At 44.2% G+C, this 13,285-nt stretch overlaps 1 protein-coding gene across 3 annotated transcripts in view; it reads left to right on the forward strand.

Annotated features, from left to right (window-relative positions):
* The window catches only part of LOC140127920 (serine/threonine-protein kinase N1-like), a 74,850-nt gene that overhangs the window by 14,949 nt on the left and 46,616 nt on the right, over positions 1–13,285 (forward strand). Inside the window, exon 1 of one of the 3 annotated variants that reach the window (XM_072149137.1) lies at positions 6,740–6,955. The exons of the other annotated variants lie outside the window; for them this stretch is intronic. Within the exon in view, the coding sequence (XP_072005238.1) occupies positions 6,920–6,955 (36 nt within the window). The 5' untranslated portion in view covers positions 6,740–6,919. Of the gene's footprint in view, positions 1–6,739; positions 6,956–13,285 lie in introns of those variants that run through there. 3 annotated transcript variants of the gene reach the window in all.

The raw sequence follows: 13,285 nt of genomic DNA on the forward strand, positions 1-13,285 counted from the left end.
AGTGACGGGAACAGCCTGGAGGCATCCGTGTAGCGTCTGGACTGAAAGACGAGCCTGGCTGCTGCATCAAGAATAGATGGAATTGTTATAAGAAGATCAAATAGTAGGGAGTTATAGTACATGAGGCGGGACTGGATGAGAGTGACAATTAAGGGTTTAGAGGTTTCAATTGAAAGAAATGGACGGATTCTGGAAATTATTTGAGATGCAAGCGGCAGGAGTGTGCAAGTGATTGAATATATGGTGCAAAGAAGAGGTCAGGGTCCAGCACAACCACAAGACAGCACCCCCATGCCCCGGGGTTGTGGTAATACCGCGCACGTACATTAGAATAAGCTGTGTTCCTTTCTTGTATGTGATGAAGGGCAGTGTTCTGGCGTGATACCAGATACTGAGTTCACATCACGGCTTGTAATGTTCCCACCACTAACAACGTTCTCCTGAGATTGTTAGTTGTTGTGTGAAGTATCTGTCTGCACAGTTTATACCATTTACTATCAGTTGTTAAGGAGATGTAAAGAAATAATGGCTACGATCCATGTCGCCCGTCTGGACCTCCAGCTACTGTTACTATTAGTAGAGGATATGGAGCAATTTGTCTGAGAGGAAGTTATTTAAACAAGTTTATAGTCACTGGCATCCAGAAAATTCAACAGCGCAGCTGTGTATCCACTGTCGAATGCCAAGGGGGCCTGATCTCCTCAGGACAGCATTTTTTGCTCTGATCGCTCCCGTTCTGTGTTGCAAAATGGCGTTTGGAACGCCGTCTGGAGCGCTGATACTTTGTCCAAAGGTTTCTTCTCCATGCCGCCCAAACTAGATGATCCCAATGCTTGTCATTTCACCTGAAACGACAAGTGTTGGAATCATCTAGTTTTTAATTCTTGGTGAAAAGCGAAAAGATCTCCAAGGACGGAAATTCCATCACTGCTAAGAGACTATTCTTTATAACATCTTTCTGAAATATATCATATTGAATAGTATTCCTTTGGTCATTTATATGCATTATTGTATGTTTTTATAAGTAACAAAATTAAATATACCCTTATGGGGTTAAAAAAAGTCTGATACCGATTCTATATAGTGCCCACATTCTGTATACAAATGCAATTTTTACCCTGGGTAAAGGAGAGTCTGTCCTATACATTTTGTGGTGCCACTAGGCGGTGCTCCCAAAGTTTTCGACTCGATTCTGGTTTGGAGGATATTAGAGCCACTGTCATGCAAGAACGGCCCACATCCTTTATCCATATGGTGATGGGGTTAGTCCTAAACTGGCAGAAAACTAGAGCCCACTGCAAAAGGTCTGACAACCAGGGGCGGACACAGACAACCAAGGACCTGTACATCTACAGACCTATTTTATTGCAGCCGCTTCTTCTATTGTGGCTGATAATCAGAGGTCCTGGATGTAGGAGCACCACTATGGTATCCATAAAGCACTAAACCAATTAATAAGGGAATATGTTTTCAAGTGTTGATCTCAGTTTATTAGTGTGATAACAATGCTACTGGCAGGAAAAGGAGCTAATAGGGACATCCCTGGTTGTCAAGAGTCAGTAGGAGCATGCGTGTATGTAAATAGATTAAAGGGAACCTGTCAGCAGATTTTACCCCATAAAACCACTAGCCCCCTAAGGTAGGGGGTGAAATGTCCTTTCTAGAATTCCCTCTTTTATCTGAAATCTCACCTTTTTAGCTATAAAATATCTTCTCTAAAGTCATATCGAAATGAGCAGTGAAGAGCCATATTTTGCCTGTGTGAATCGCAGAACCACGATGTGATCTGAAAGATTAAAATTTTTATCTTTAATATAACTTCATGGGTCAGATGTATAATTTTTTTTCGTTTTCTTTTTTCCTTTTGCATTTTTTGCACATTTTTTTTACATTTCATGTGTTCTCCGAAACTCGTGGCGCACTGGTTTTTCTGCTTTGCACCCAGTTCATCTTTGAACTTCCTCTGTTGGCGCATGATTTATCACTGATTTCCGCCTAAAGAGTCACAAAACAGATACACTCCAGTCCCCAAGTGTAGGCAATTATTTTGTATCGGTAAATTTGTAAATTGCAGAAAAATTTGAACAATAAATAAAAAGCCCAATTTATCTAAAGCTACGTTCACATGGCTGTACGAGGGCCGTATATACGTCCCCCATAGACAGCAATGGGCGCATGGCGCCGTACGGGACCAGTACTGTTCAGTAGCCGGGAGAAAGATGGGACGTGTCCTATCTTTCCCCGGAATACGGTGCCGCGTGCTGTATAGCACTATAGAGAGGGGTGAGCAGCGCCGACGTGTACCCACCGTGCACAGGCGCACCTGTGTACCTCCGGGTGCCCTAGCGTTTGCTAACTCACCCGTCCTGTCTCCAGCGGTGATCACCACGATGTCCAAGGTGCGGCGTTCACGCTCCTGTCTCCTAGGGCGCACGCGCGCCAGCTCTGTATCTTTAAAGGGCCAACGTGCCGATAATTGGCGTGTGGCCAGCTGCCTTCCCTAATAAATTCCAGCCCCTTCCTGTCTTCTCTGCCGGATCTTTGTGCCTAGAGCCCTAGAGAAAGCTGTGTTTATGCCTTGTGCTGTTTCGGAGAATTTCCATTGTGACCCCGGTTCCATTTCTGACTTCGTTCCTTTGCTGCCTGCCCTGACCTGTTGCTACATCTCCGACTCCAATCCTGTGCTGCCCGTCCTGACCTCCTGCCTGTCTTTGACTATGAGATTGCCTGCCGTTTCTGTACCTCAACCTTGGCTGCCACTGCGGACAAGTCACGCCTGTGGAACGACTTGGTGGTACCACGCCACAGCAAGTCCAACCCGCTTTGCTCTGGTGAAAATCTGTTACCACTCCGGTCCCAGGTAGTGGCTTGTGTCATCGTCTGCAGTGGTTCCGAGGATCCACAACCTCTGAGCCTGACGCTGGCCCACAGATTACAAGAATTAAGATACATCTGCCCTAGATACTATAGAACAGAATATAGGGGAATCTAAACTTGACTCATCTAAGGATAATATGGCTCTTCTCACATTTTTACATGAAGTTGGAGGAGATTTAATATAAAAGAGGGAATTCTAGAAAAGATATTTAATTCCCTTACCTGAGAGAGCTCTGACTGCTCTCATAAGTGCTCATTGTGAACTTGCTCTCATCTCTGAAGGTCATGCCAGTGACATTCCTGACAATCCTGTTGTTTTTATTGAATGCCAGCCAAGCTGTACAATGCTGGGGTGTGAGCACAAGTCCCACTTCAAGACGTCAGACCCTCAAGGCACCTTCAAGAAGACTGATTTTGGCAGCTTAGCCAAAACAAGCACACTAGTATCCCGTGAAGGTAATTCTGTATGGCTTTAGTAGTGCCCACCCTTCCTGTCCTGATCAGATATCAGTCATGCTTTTGGGGTTACATCAAATCTTCTTGACATCCTGGAGCAGCTGGACAACCTGCTTGCTAGGACTAGATACTCTAGATTATGCTAAAGTGATTGATGCTAAATGATCTACTCTAATGTTAGGGATTTAGGTGTCTGAGGTCACCTTGTAGTTATAAGGGCTTATTTACTAAGGTCCCGCGGCCGCATTTCCGTCGGGTTTTCCGCCATTTTTGGAGAACGTCGGGGATTGTGTTGCACGGATTTTGGCGCATCGGCTTTCACACAACACAAATCGGGGGGTGTGGCCGTCGGATGATACAACGGATTCGGACAACGCGCTGGATTTAACATGTCAAATTGTGTCGCAAGACATGCACTCACATACACCGGGAAGAAGAGGGTGAACTCCGGCGGACCTCAGCGGGGAAGATCTTGGTGAATCATGCCATACTTCATCCTCGTCGGACAGTCCGGATCGGGGATCGCGACAGGACTGGGTAAGTAAATGTGCCCCATAGTGTGGGCTGTGACCCATACCCCGAGCTGATACTTCTGAAAATTTACAAATGATCTCATCAACATAAGTAGAGAACATCTCTCACAGTTCTGAAGATATTGTGAAGCCTGAAAGTTCATTTTTGCTATTAAACCAAATTAAAGTATTAACATGAGGTCCCTTGATACAATAACAGCAGATCTGTTTGCATGGAGATGAATCATTACTCACCCAGATACATGTATAAATAAATGCTCTCCCGGGATCCTGCAGAAGGATGCAGAATACAGGGCAGCTGAGGACACAACCATGAACAGAGGGGTCAGGACGAAGAAGGAAGGTGCAATGTATCACTGGACCCCAAGTACAGAAATGTTACAATATGAGGAGGTCAACCTACCTGTAGGGAAACTAATGATTTAGTTATATCGAAATAGCAGTTTCTTAACAGATTCTGAAAAGAATCAGTATGGTATATTAACAATCCTATCGGACCCCGGCAGCTCACACCATCTCCCACTAAACCCAGCATTCATGCTTTGTGGAAAAGTCACCAGAAGTCACAAATAATGTGCAAAAATGTGCCTACACCAAAATTTTCAACCTAGTATCTGATGAATCTCCCCCAATAGTTATTTGGTTCATTATACACTTACCTGCCACTTTATTAGGTACACCATGCTAGTAACGGGTTGGACCCCCTTTTGCCTTCAGAACTGCCTCAGTTCTTCGTGGCATAGATTCAACAAGGTGCTGGAAGCTCCTCAGAGATTTTGGTCCATATTGACATGATGGCATCACACAGTTGCCGCAGATTTGTCGGCTGCACATCCATGATGCGAATCTCCCGTTCCACCACATCCCAAAGATGCTCTATTGGATTGAGATCTGGTGACTGTGGAGGCCATTTGAGTACAGTGAACTCATTGTCATGTTCAAGAAACCAGTCTGAGATGATTCCAGCTTTATGACATGGCGCATTATCCTGCTGAAAGTAGCCATCAGATGTTACAGGGTACATTGTGGTCATAAAGGGATGGACATGGTCAGCAACAATACTCAGGTAGGCTGTGGCGTTGCAACGATGCTCAATTGGCACCAAGGGGCCCAAAGAGTGCCAAGAAAATATTCCCCACACCATGACACCACCACCACCAGACTGAACCGTTGATACAAGGCAGGATGGATCCATGCTTTCATGTTGTTGACGCCAAATTCTGACCCTACCATCCGAATGTCGCAGCAGAAATCGAGACTCATCAGACCAGGCAACGTTTTTCCAATCTTCTACTGTCCAATTTCGATGAGCTTGTGCAAATTGTAGCCTCAGTTTCCTGTTCTTAGCTGAAAGGAGTGGCACCCGGTGTGGTCTTCTGCTGCTGTAGCCCATCTGCCTCAAAGTTCGACGTACTGTGCGTTCAGAGATGGTCTTCTGCCTACCTTGGTTGTAACGGGTGGTGATTTGAGTCACTGTTGCCTTTCTATCAGCTCGAACCAGTCTGCCCATTCTCCTCTGACCTCTGGCATCAACAAGGCATTTCCGCCCACAGAACTGCCGCTCACTGGATGTTTTTTCTTTTTCAGACCATTCTCTGTAAACCCTAGAGATGGTTGTGCGTGAAAATCCCAGTAGATCAGCAGTTTCTGAAATACTCAGACCAGCTCTTCTGGCACCAACAACCATGCCACGTTCAAAGGCATCAAATCACCTTTCTTCCCCATACTGATGCTCGGTTTGAACTGCAGGAGATTGTCTTGACCATGTCTACATGCCTAAATGCACTGAGTTGCCGCCATGTGATTGGCTGATTAGAAATTAAGTATTAACGAGCAGTTGGACAGTTGTACCAAATAAAGTGGCCGGTGAGTGTATATCAATCATTATATTTATCTACATCTATCTCATATCTATCTTTTTATATTGTATCTATTTATCATTGGGGATGAGCGAACCCAATCTGATTCCCGAACTTGAACTAGGCAACGCTTACCTTCCATCATCGCTGCTGCCACCGATTGCGGTTGCTAACCTATTAAATGCCACTGGCATTAATTTAGATGCCAGCATGCATGCCAGTGGCATTTAAAGGGTTAAACCCATTAACGGTGCCAGCGACGATTGCCAGGTATTATGAGTGGGAGAGAGCCCAAACGGTGAACCAAACCCGTAATATTCGGCACAGACCTAAACATCTTTATTTGTATGATATATATATATATATATATATATATATATATATATATATATATATATATCTTCATCATCTGTCAATGTATCTGTTATTATGTTTATTATCTGTCTATCTAATATTTAATATTCTTTTGGGTGTAAGACGTTGTCCCCACTCCGGCTTAATCAGGGTGGGCAGTTACAATGCCCTATGTCAGCAGTGCATTATTACGCCAGGCACAGGCTATAGGCAGTGTATAGGCGCGGGCATGACGGTCCCATGGCTATTTCTCCATGTGATATCTATCTATTATCTATCTATTATCTATCTATCTATCTATCTATCTATCTATCTATCTATCTATCTATCTATCTATCTTTCTATCATATATTTATCTATCATCTATATCTATCTATTTATCTATCTATTACTATATCTAGATCTAGATCTATATTTCTATTTCTTGGAGTAAATTTATATATCTAGCTATCCATCTATTTATCTTTTTAGCCTTATATCTATTGCATATCTATTGTACGTCTCTTTAACATAATTGTTTGAACATTTTTTATGCCAAACATCTGTGAAGCAGACATAGCTAGCGAGTCTTTCAGAAACATATCCGATGAGAAGTTGTGACGGCACAGCATCCAGTATCCCCCACAAAGACTCCTCTCCCCTGTGTATGGAGTCTATTGATAGCGGCACAGATCTGGGCTCTTAAACTTCAGCCTCACAAGAGTATCTGCCGCTCTGTACATCCACAGGAAATGCAGGGAGGGACCGTCACTCAGTGTGTGTGTGACACCATGTCATCCTGTGCGGGGCTGAAGGGCGGCATTGGTGGCACTGTGTGAGCGAGTGTCACTTGTCTACATAATGCCCCACACACCGACTGAGGAGCAGGATGCAGAGGTAATGGGCTGGGGGTAGATGGCATGTCACTGCATTGTGTGCCAGGGCTCTGGTGTCGTTACACTCCTAGATGTGTCCGTATTCCTTTTTATTCATTGTATTTGCAAAGTTTGTTGCCAGTGCTGAGTTTTTATGACATGTTTGTCATCATGATATCACAATGTTTCAACTGCTGCTTTACATAGGACTTCAGCCAAGCCTAGTATATCAGGTTACCAATTCGGCTCTGCTATATCATTAACCATGGCCTATAAGTCCTGTATGTATGTTAGGAGGATAAAAAAAAGTATCAAATGTTTTTAGTCGTGTTTACCACGCCACATGTCAATCTGTACCGTTTGATAAGTTAGTAGACCTATATTCTGTTTGTATGACTTTGTATTGATTTTTAAGCAGTAGGGGGTCAGTATTCATGTTTTACCAAAATTATTTAACAAAAGAAAAGGGGGAAACCCACATCGAGTAGTTATGTTATGTATTCTAAGTCGGAGATGTACACCGCCCTCCTAATCATCCTCTTTCTATATTTTGGGTTGTTATGTGTTTAATATCACAATATCACTTCCTTTGTAGAGATTATCATAACCGGAAACTAGACAGGTGGCAAGGGAGGGGTCATTGTGCCACATTGGAGGTGTATGCCGCTGGGTAATTTTCAGATGCGCTGTGCATGTTTGGATGGGGTAGGTGTCTACTGTGGATACAAAGGATCATGGTTGAGTCTGGCTGCAGTGGTCTTTAGTAGGTGCAAAGAAGCGGTTTCCTTAAATTTTGGGCAAAATCTTAAAAATAGTATGTGAAGAAGGGGTTAATGAGACAGCACAGCGGGTGAGGGTCAGGAAGTCAGCATTACGGAAGTCATGAGGTGCTAGACCAGCAGCTTATATCTATATGACTATGACCTAAAGGATTTATAGGCAGATTGAATCCTCTCTAAGTGAATGGTTTCAAAATGATTTTGGTTTATTTTATTTTGAGCAACTTTTAAGTTTTGTGTTTCTAGTACTGAGATGGAGAGGGTACAAAAAAATAACCCAGTGTTTGATATTGTCCTTATCTCGGTGTATTTTAGATTACCACTAAGTACATATATTAGTTTCTGAGCCTTTTTGGGAATAAATAGCAATATCAGAACAGTTTGGGACCCAGCACCCTCAGGCCACAGCATTCACATGGGTGCTTACAAAGCGGCTTTGGGCTCTATATCCGAAATTACTTAAAAACAGGCCATGTGGCCAATGAATGTGATATCACTGGCTTATGATGGGAGAGCTCTTTTTATTGGTTATTTAGTTTGCAATCAAGTAATTACTTGTATTCTGAAGTCTTTAACAAAAGTGGACTGTGTGTCAATTCTATGTAACCCCGATGCCACCATAATCAAGCTGTATCCACAGAAAAATATGGTGGGCAAAAACATATGGTATTATTGTCCCCTGCATGTGGCCTGTTTTTTCTGTGTTCAAAGGCCGCGGTCACACGTACCACTAGGCGTCCGTTCATAACGCGACGCTAGCGCACAGGGGGCGGTCCTCGGGCCGAACGTACATGCGTTTCCAGAGAAACGCATGTGAGCGGCTTATCAATCACATGCGTTTGGGCCGAGGACCACCCCCTGTGCGCTAGCATCGCGTTATGAACGGACGCCTAGCGGTACGTGTGACCGCGGCCTGATAGATTTCTTTAGATAGACCCTGCCAAAAAACATGAAAAAAAAATAGAACATGTTCTATCTTTTGCATTGAAGTCTCACGGCCTGTTCACAGTGCAGTGAGAAATAAGGCATATCATATAGGTAGCAGTATTTCCCATGTAAGTCAATGGGGCCATGTTAGAGACACAAAAAAACCTGATTTGCTGTGGCCATTATTCTAAGGGCTTATGCACATGGCCGTTATGTGGGCTGTGGTCTGGCTGTGGCCAGACCACAGCCCCCATAGAAGTCTAGGGCACCTAGTCAGAGAACGGCTTTCTATAGAGAGGGGAGGAGTGAGGAGCACTAACTCCTCCTCCCGGGCCGTGTGCGCGACCTGGGCAAGCACAGCCCGCCTGAATAAAGTCTAAGGATAGCTAATTAATTCTTAATTTTCAATTTATTTTTGTCCAGGAAAACAAACTAATGTGCCATTGCTTTTTAGTGACCGACAAAATGGGTTTAGAGAGCCTATGATTAGGCTGCCATATTTCTCCATCCACCTAACCTAAGTATTGCACGGATCTCTAAGGATTGCACACGTCACAGAGCTGTTGTTTGGCTGTTTAGTGACAGCCGGTCACCTGCTGTAACGGTCCAAATTGAAGTGAGATCTAATTAACTCTAGTAAACCCATAAGGGTGAAGACACACGTGGCGTTTTTAGGCCGTTTTTGGGCCGTTTTTAGTAGAGCGTTTTCAGATCGGAAGAAAACGCATGCTTTTTGACCAGTATGAATTAAGATAATTGGTCAAATCTGTCAAAAACGCAGATCGTTTTTTTGATCTGAAAACGCTCTACTAAAAACGGCCAAAAAACGGGCCAAAAACGCCACGTGTGTCTTCACCCTAAGATCCCACTTCCAATGCTGATTGCAGAATCTAAATGTGTTGGGAGTGAGGGGGCTACTTCTGACATCCTGTCGGACCCTCACAATTCGATTGCAATTTGCAGATAATTTCTATGGCACCCAAACGTCCGATTCTGCCATGTAGGTAAACATATTAGACCTCCCATTCAGATGAGGTGTCTAAATGGCTAATATACTGCAATATAGAAGTATATAAAATATATACTATAAAAAAATCTATATTTCTTTATACATAAACATATGACACCTTCACTACAGCGTAGGAGAAAGTGAAAAAAAGCCGGCTCACCCAACCTTAGGATCATCAGAGCTGTACACTTTCGGTGGTCGTCTTCTGGTGCACGGAGAGACTAATCTATAGCCGTATAGCACATGCAGGATAAAGGAGTGGTAGACCGGCACAGCATGAAGACCGTCACGTAGGTACGATGCAAAAATTCTTCTTTATTAATAAAACGTCACATAACACGGGAAACAAGCAGGTTAACGCGTTTCGACGGATACCGTCTTAATCATAACCTGATGACGGTATCCGTCGAAACGCGTTAACCTGCTTGTTTCCCGTGTTATGTGACGTTTTATTAATAAAGAAGAATTTTTGCATCGTACCTACATGACGGTCTTCATGCTGTGCCGGCCTACCACTCCTTTATCCTATATTTCTTTATAGTATATTATAGTATAGTATATAAGTCATAAAAGTCATTTTACCTATACAAAATTCATTTTTTAATGTAAAAATGATGACTATATCAACTGTTGTATTATTTGTCAGTACGGTGAAGTCACATGTAGAAACAATGGAAAAAATAAAAAAACAACACCTCCATAAACAAGACCTTACATAGATCCGATGGAGAAATATAAACATTATGGGTCTCTGAAGAGAATGACACAGAAACAAAATTTCCTGTGTAAAAAAAAATGTTTAGAAAGTGATTTTATTATGCAAATCTTGAAAATATATTTGTATAAATATTTGGTATCACATATGACTATGGCAGGCGACAACAGAAAATTGAAATTGGTCATTCAGGCCCAAAATAGGCCTAAGGGGTTAATCTATTTGGACATATTCAATACTGCTACAATGCCATGCAAATGCAGAAATCCTAATCATATCATCCGGTGTATTGTCAGTGTGCAGTGTATGGGAGACATGATAGCAGATAGTCCCCGCCCCTTCTGGTGTGAGACAGATGAGAAATTGTGATGGAGCCTGCAAAATACAAGCCATACTACATCCAGAAATGGAGTCATTCCTCACATACTTTTATGTTATGCTACATTTGTCAATTGGTGTACAGTGTCAATGATTCCAGTATGACAAGGGACCTGCAGTCACACTTGGGCCTTGAAGCCTAATGTGGCCTAGAGGTCTTATAATTTTATTAGCAATATTTGTGGACTGTCTGTGATGGTCACTTAGTGATTACAACATGATTGGAGGTGCAGGAGGCTTCAGACAACAGACTTCCTGTCACTGATCTAATTACACCATCATTGTACTCAGCTCCTGAAGAAACACTAAACCAAAAGCTGCTGAAAGGAATCTATTGTCTCTGTAATCATCTACTTCAGACTGAATCTTCCTGCCCACACCCCCCAGGACATGCTGTATTATGGTCATGTCCAGTGATATGTCATGTTGGGGGTTGTAGTGATCTATGAGTATAACTCACATTAATTACGGTCATGTCAAGAGGTCAGTCATGTTAGGAGTTGTAGTGCTCTATGTCTAGACTATAATAGACAGTATTATGGTCATGTCCAGTGGTCGGTTTTGTTGGGGGTTGTAGTCATCTATGTATAGACTATTATAGACTGTATTATGGTCATGTTCAGTGGTCGGTCATGTTGGAGGTTGTAGTGATCTATATATAGAGTATAATAAAGATGTATTATGGTCATGTCTACTGGTCGGTCATGTTAGGAGTTGTAGTGCTCTATGTATAGACTATAATAGACTGTATTATGTCATGTCCAGTGGTCGGTCATGTTGGAGGCTGTAGAGATCTATATATAGAGTTTAATAGAGAGGTATTATGGTCAGTCTTAGGCTACATTCACACAAATGTATGGGGGACGTATATATGGCCCAATGGGCTCACGTGCGGCACCGTACCACTCCGTAGGCCGCCCCCTGCTGCTCTCCGTAGCGCCGATGTATGCCCACCGTCCATCGTGTGAATGTAGCCTTAATGAGGGTTTTATAGTTCTATGTATAGCATGTGATAGATTGTATTATGATCATGTGCAGTGGTCGATCATGATGGGAGTTGTAGTGCTCTCTATGTAGAATATAATAGTTTTATTATGGTCCTGTCCAAAAGGTTGGTCCTGCTGAGAGTTGTAGTGCTCTATGCATACCTCCCAACTTTTGTGGAGGAGAAAGAGGGACAAAATGGCGGCGCGCGCCGCGGCGATTTTTTTACCCACAGAAGCCACACCCTAGCCACGCCCCCTAACCACACCCCCTGGCCACGCCACTGCTCATACCTTCAACGCATCCACTGGCACCAATGTATATTTATGTATATAATTGGGGGGCATATTCCACTCCCCCTAGACAACGAGCATGTCCCCCCCCCCAGACAACGAGCATGCCCTCCTAGACAACGAGCATGCCCCCCCCAGACAACGAGCATGCCCTCCTAGACAACGAGCATGTCCTCCCCTAGACAACGAGCATGCCCCCCCCAGACAACGAGCATGTCCTCCCCTAGACAACGAGCATGTCCCCCCCTAGACAACGAGCATGTCCCCCCCAGACAACGGGCATGACCGCCCCCAGACAACGAGCATGCCCCCCCCCTAGACAACGAGCATGTCCCCCCCAGACAACGGGCATGTCCGCCCCCAGACAACGGGCATGTCCGCCCCCAGACAACGAGCATGCCCCCCCCTAGACAACGAGCATGTCCCCCCCAGACAACGAGCATGCCCCCCCTAGACAACGAGCATGTCCCCCCCTAGACAACGAGCATGTCCCCCCCTAGACAACGAGCATGTACCCCCCCCTAGACAACGAGCATGTACCCCCCCTAGACAACGAGCATGTACCCCCACCTAGACAACGAGAATGTACCCCCACCTAGACAACGAGCATGTCCCCCCCTAGACAACGAGCATGTCCCCCCCTAGACAACGAGCATGTCCCCCACCTAGACAACGAGCCTGTCCCCCCCTGTGGCTGTGTGCCCTTTTTTGTGTGTTTGTGTTATTTTTGTCTTCCAGGACCGTGCCGGCTGTGGACTGCTTCGGATTCGAAGGATTACATCGATGACCGACAGTTCTAACAAATAAAATGGTCAACGAGGGTGTGTCTGCGTTTTTTGTTCAATAAAATTTTCTGAAAACGGTGTGATTATTTATTTTTTTGCGACACTCTTCATAGTTTGCCGTAGTAGTGGTGCCGGCTAGGTGACGGTGCTCATTACTAAGGGCTGGCCTTAGTGTTTGCCTTAATTTTTTTGGCAAATTCACACTAACGCCCATACCATTACCCTGGTACCCACCGCCACCAGGGGTGCCGGGAAGAGCCGGGTACAAACCAGTACCTGACCGTCTATAGATGGTCAGGTAGTGGGGCGGCTGCAGGCTGTTATTGTTGCGCTGGAATAGCCCCCTAACAGTGGCCTATCCCAGCTCAGTAATGGCAGGCTGCTGCTGCTTTATTGTATCAGGCTGATTTGAAATATAGGGGCACCCCATGCCGTTTTTTCTTCAAATTTTTGACAAAAATATGCGTGGGGTCCCCCCTTTA

Source organism: Engystomops pustulosus, chromosome 4, assembly GCF_040894005.1.
Source record: "Engystomops pustulosus chromosome 4, aEngPut4.maternal, whole genome shotgun sequence".
In the NCBI taxonomy this organism is placed as follows: domain Eukaryota; kingdom Metazoa; phylum Chordata; class Amphibia; order Anura; family Leptodactylidae; genus Engystomops; species Engystomops pustulosus.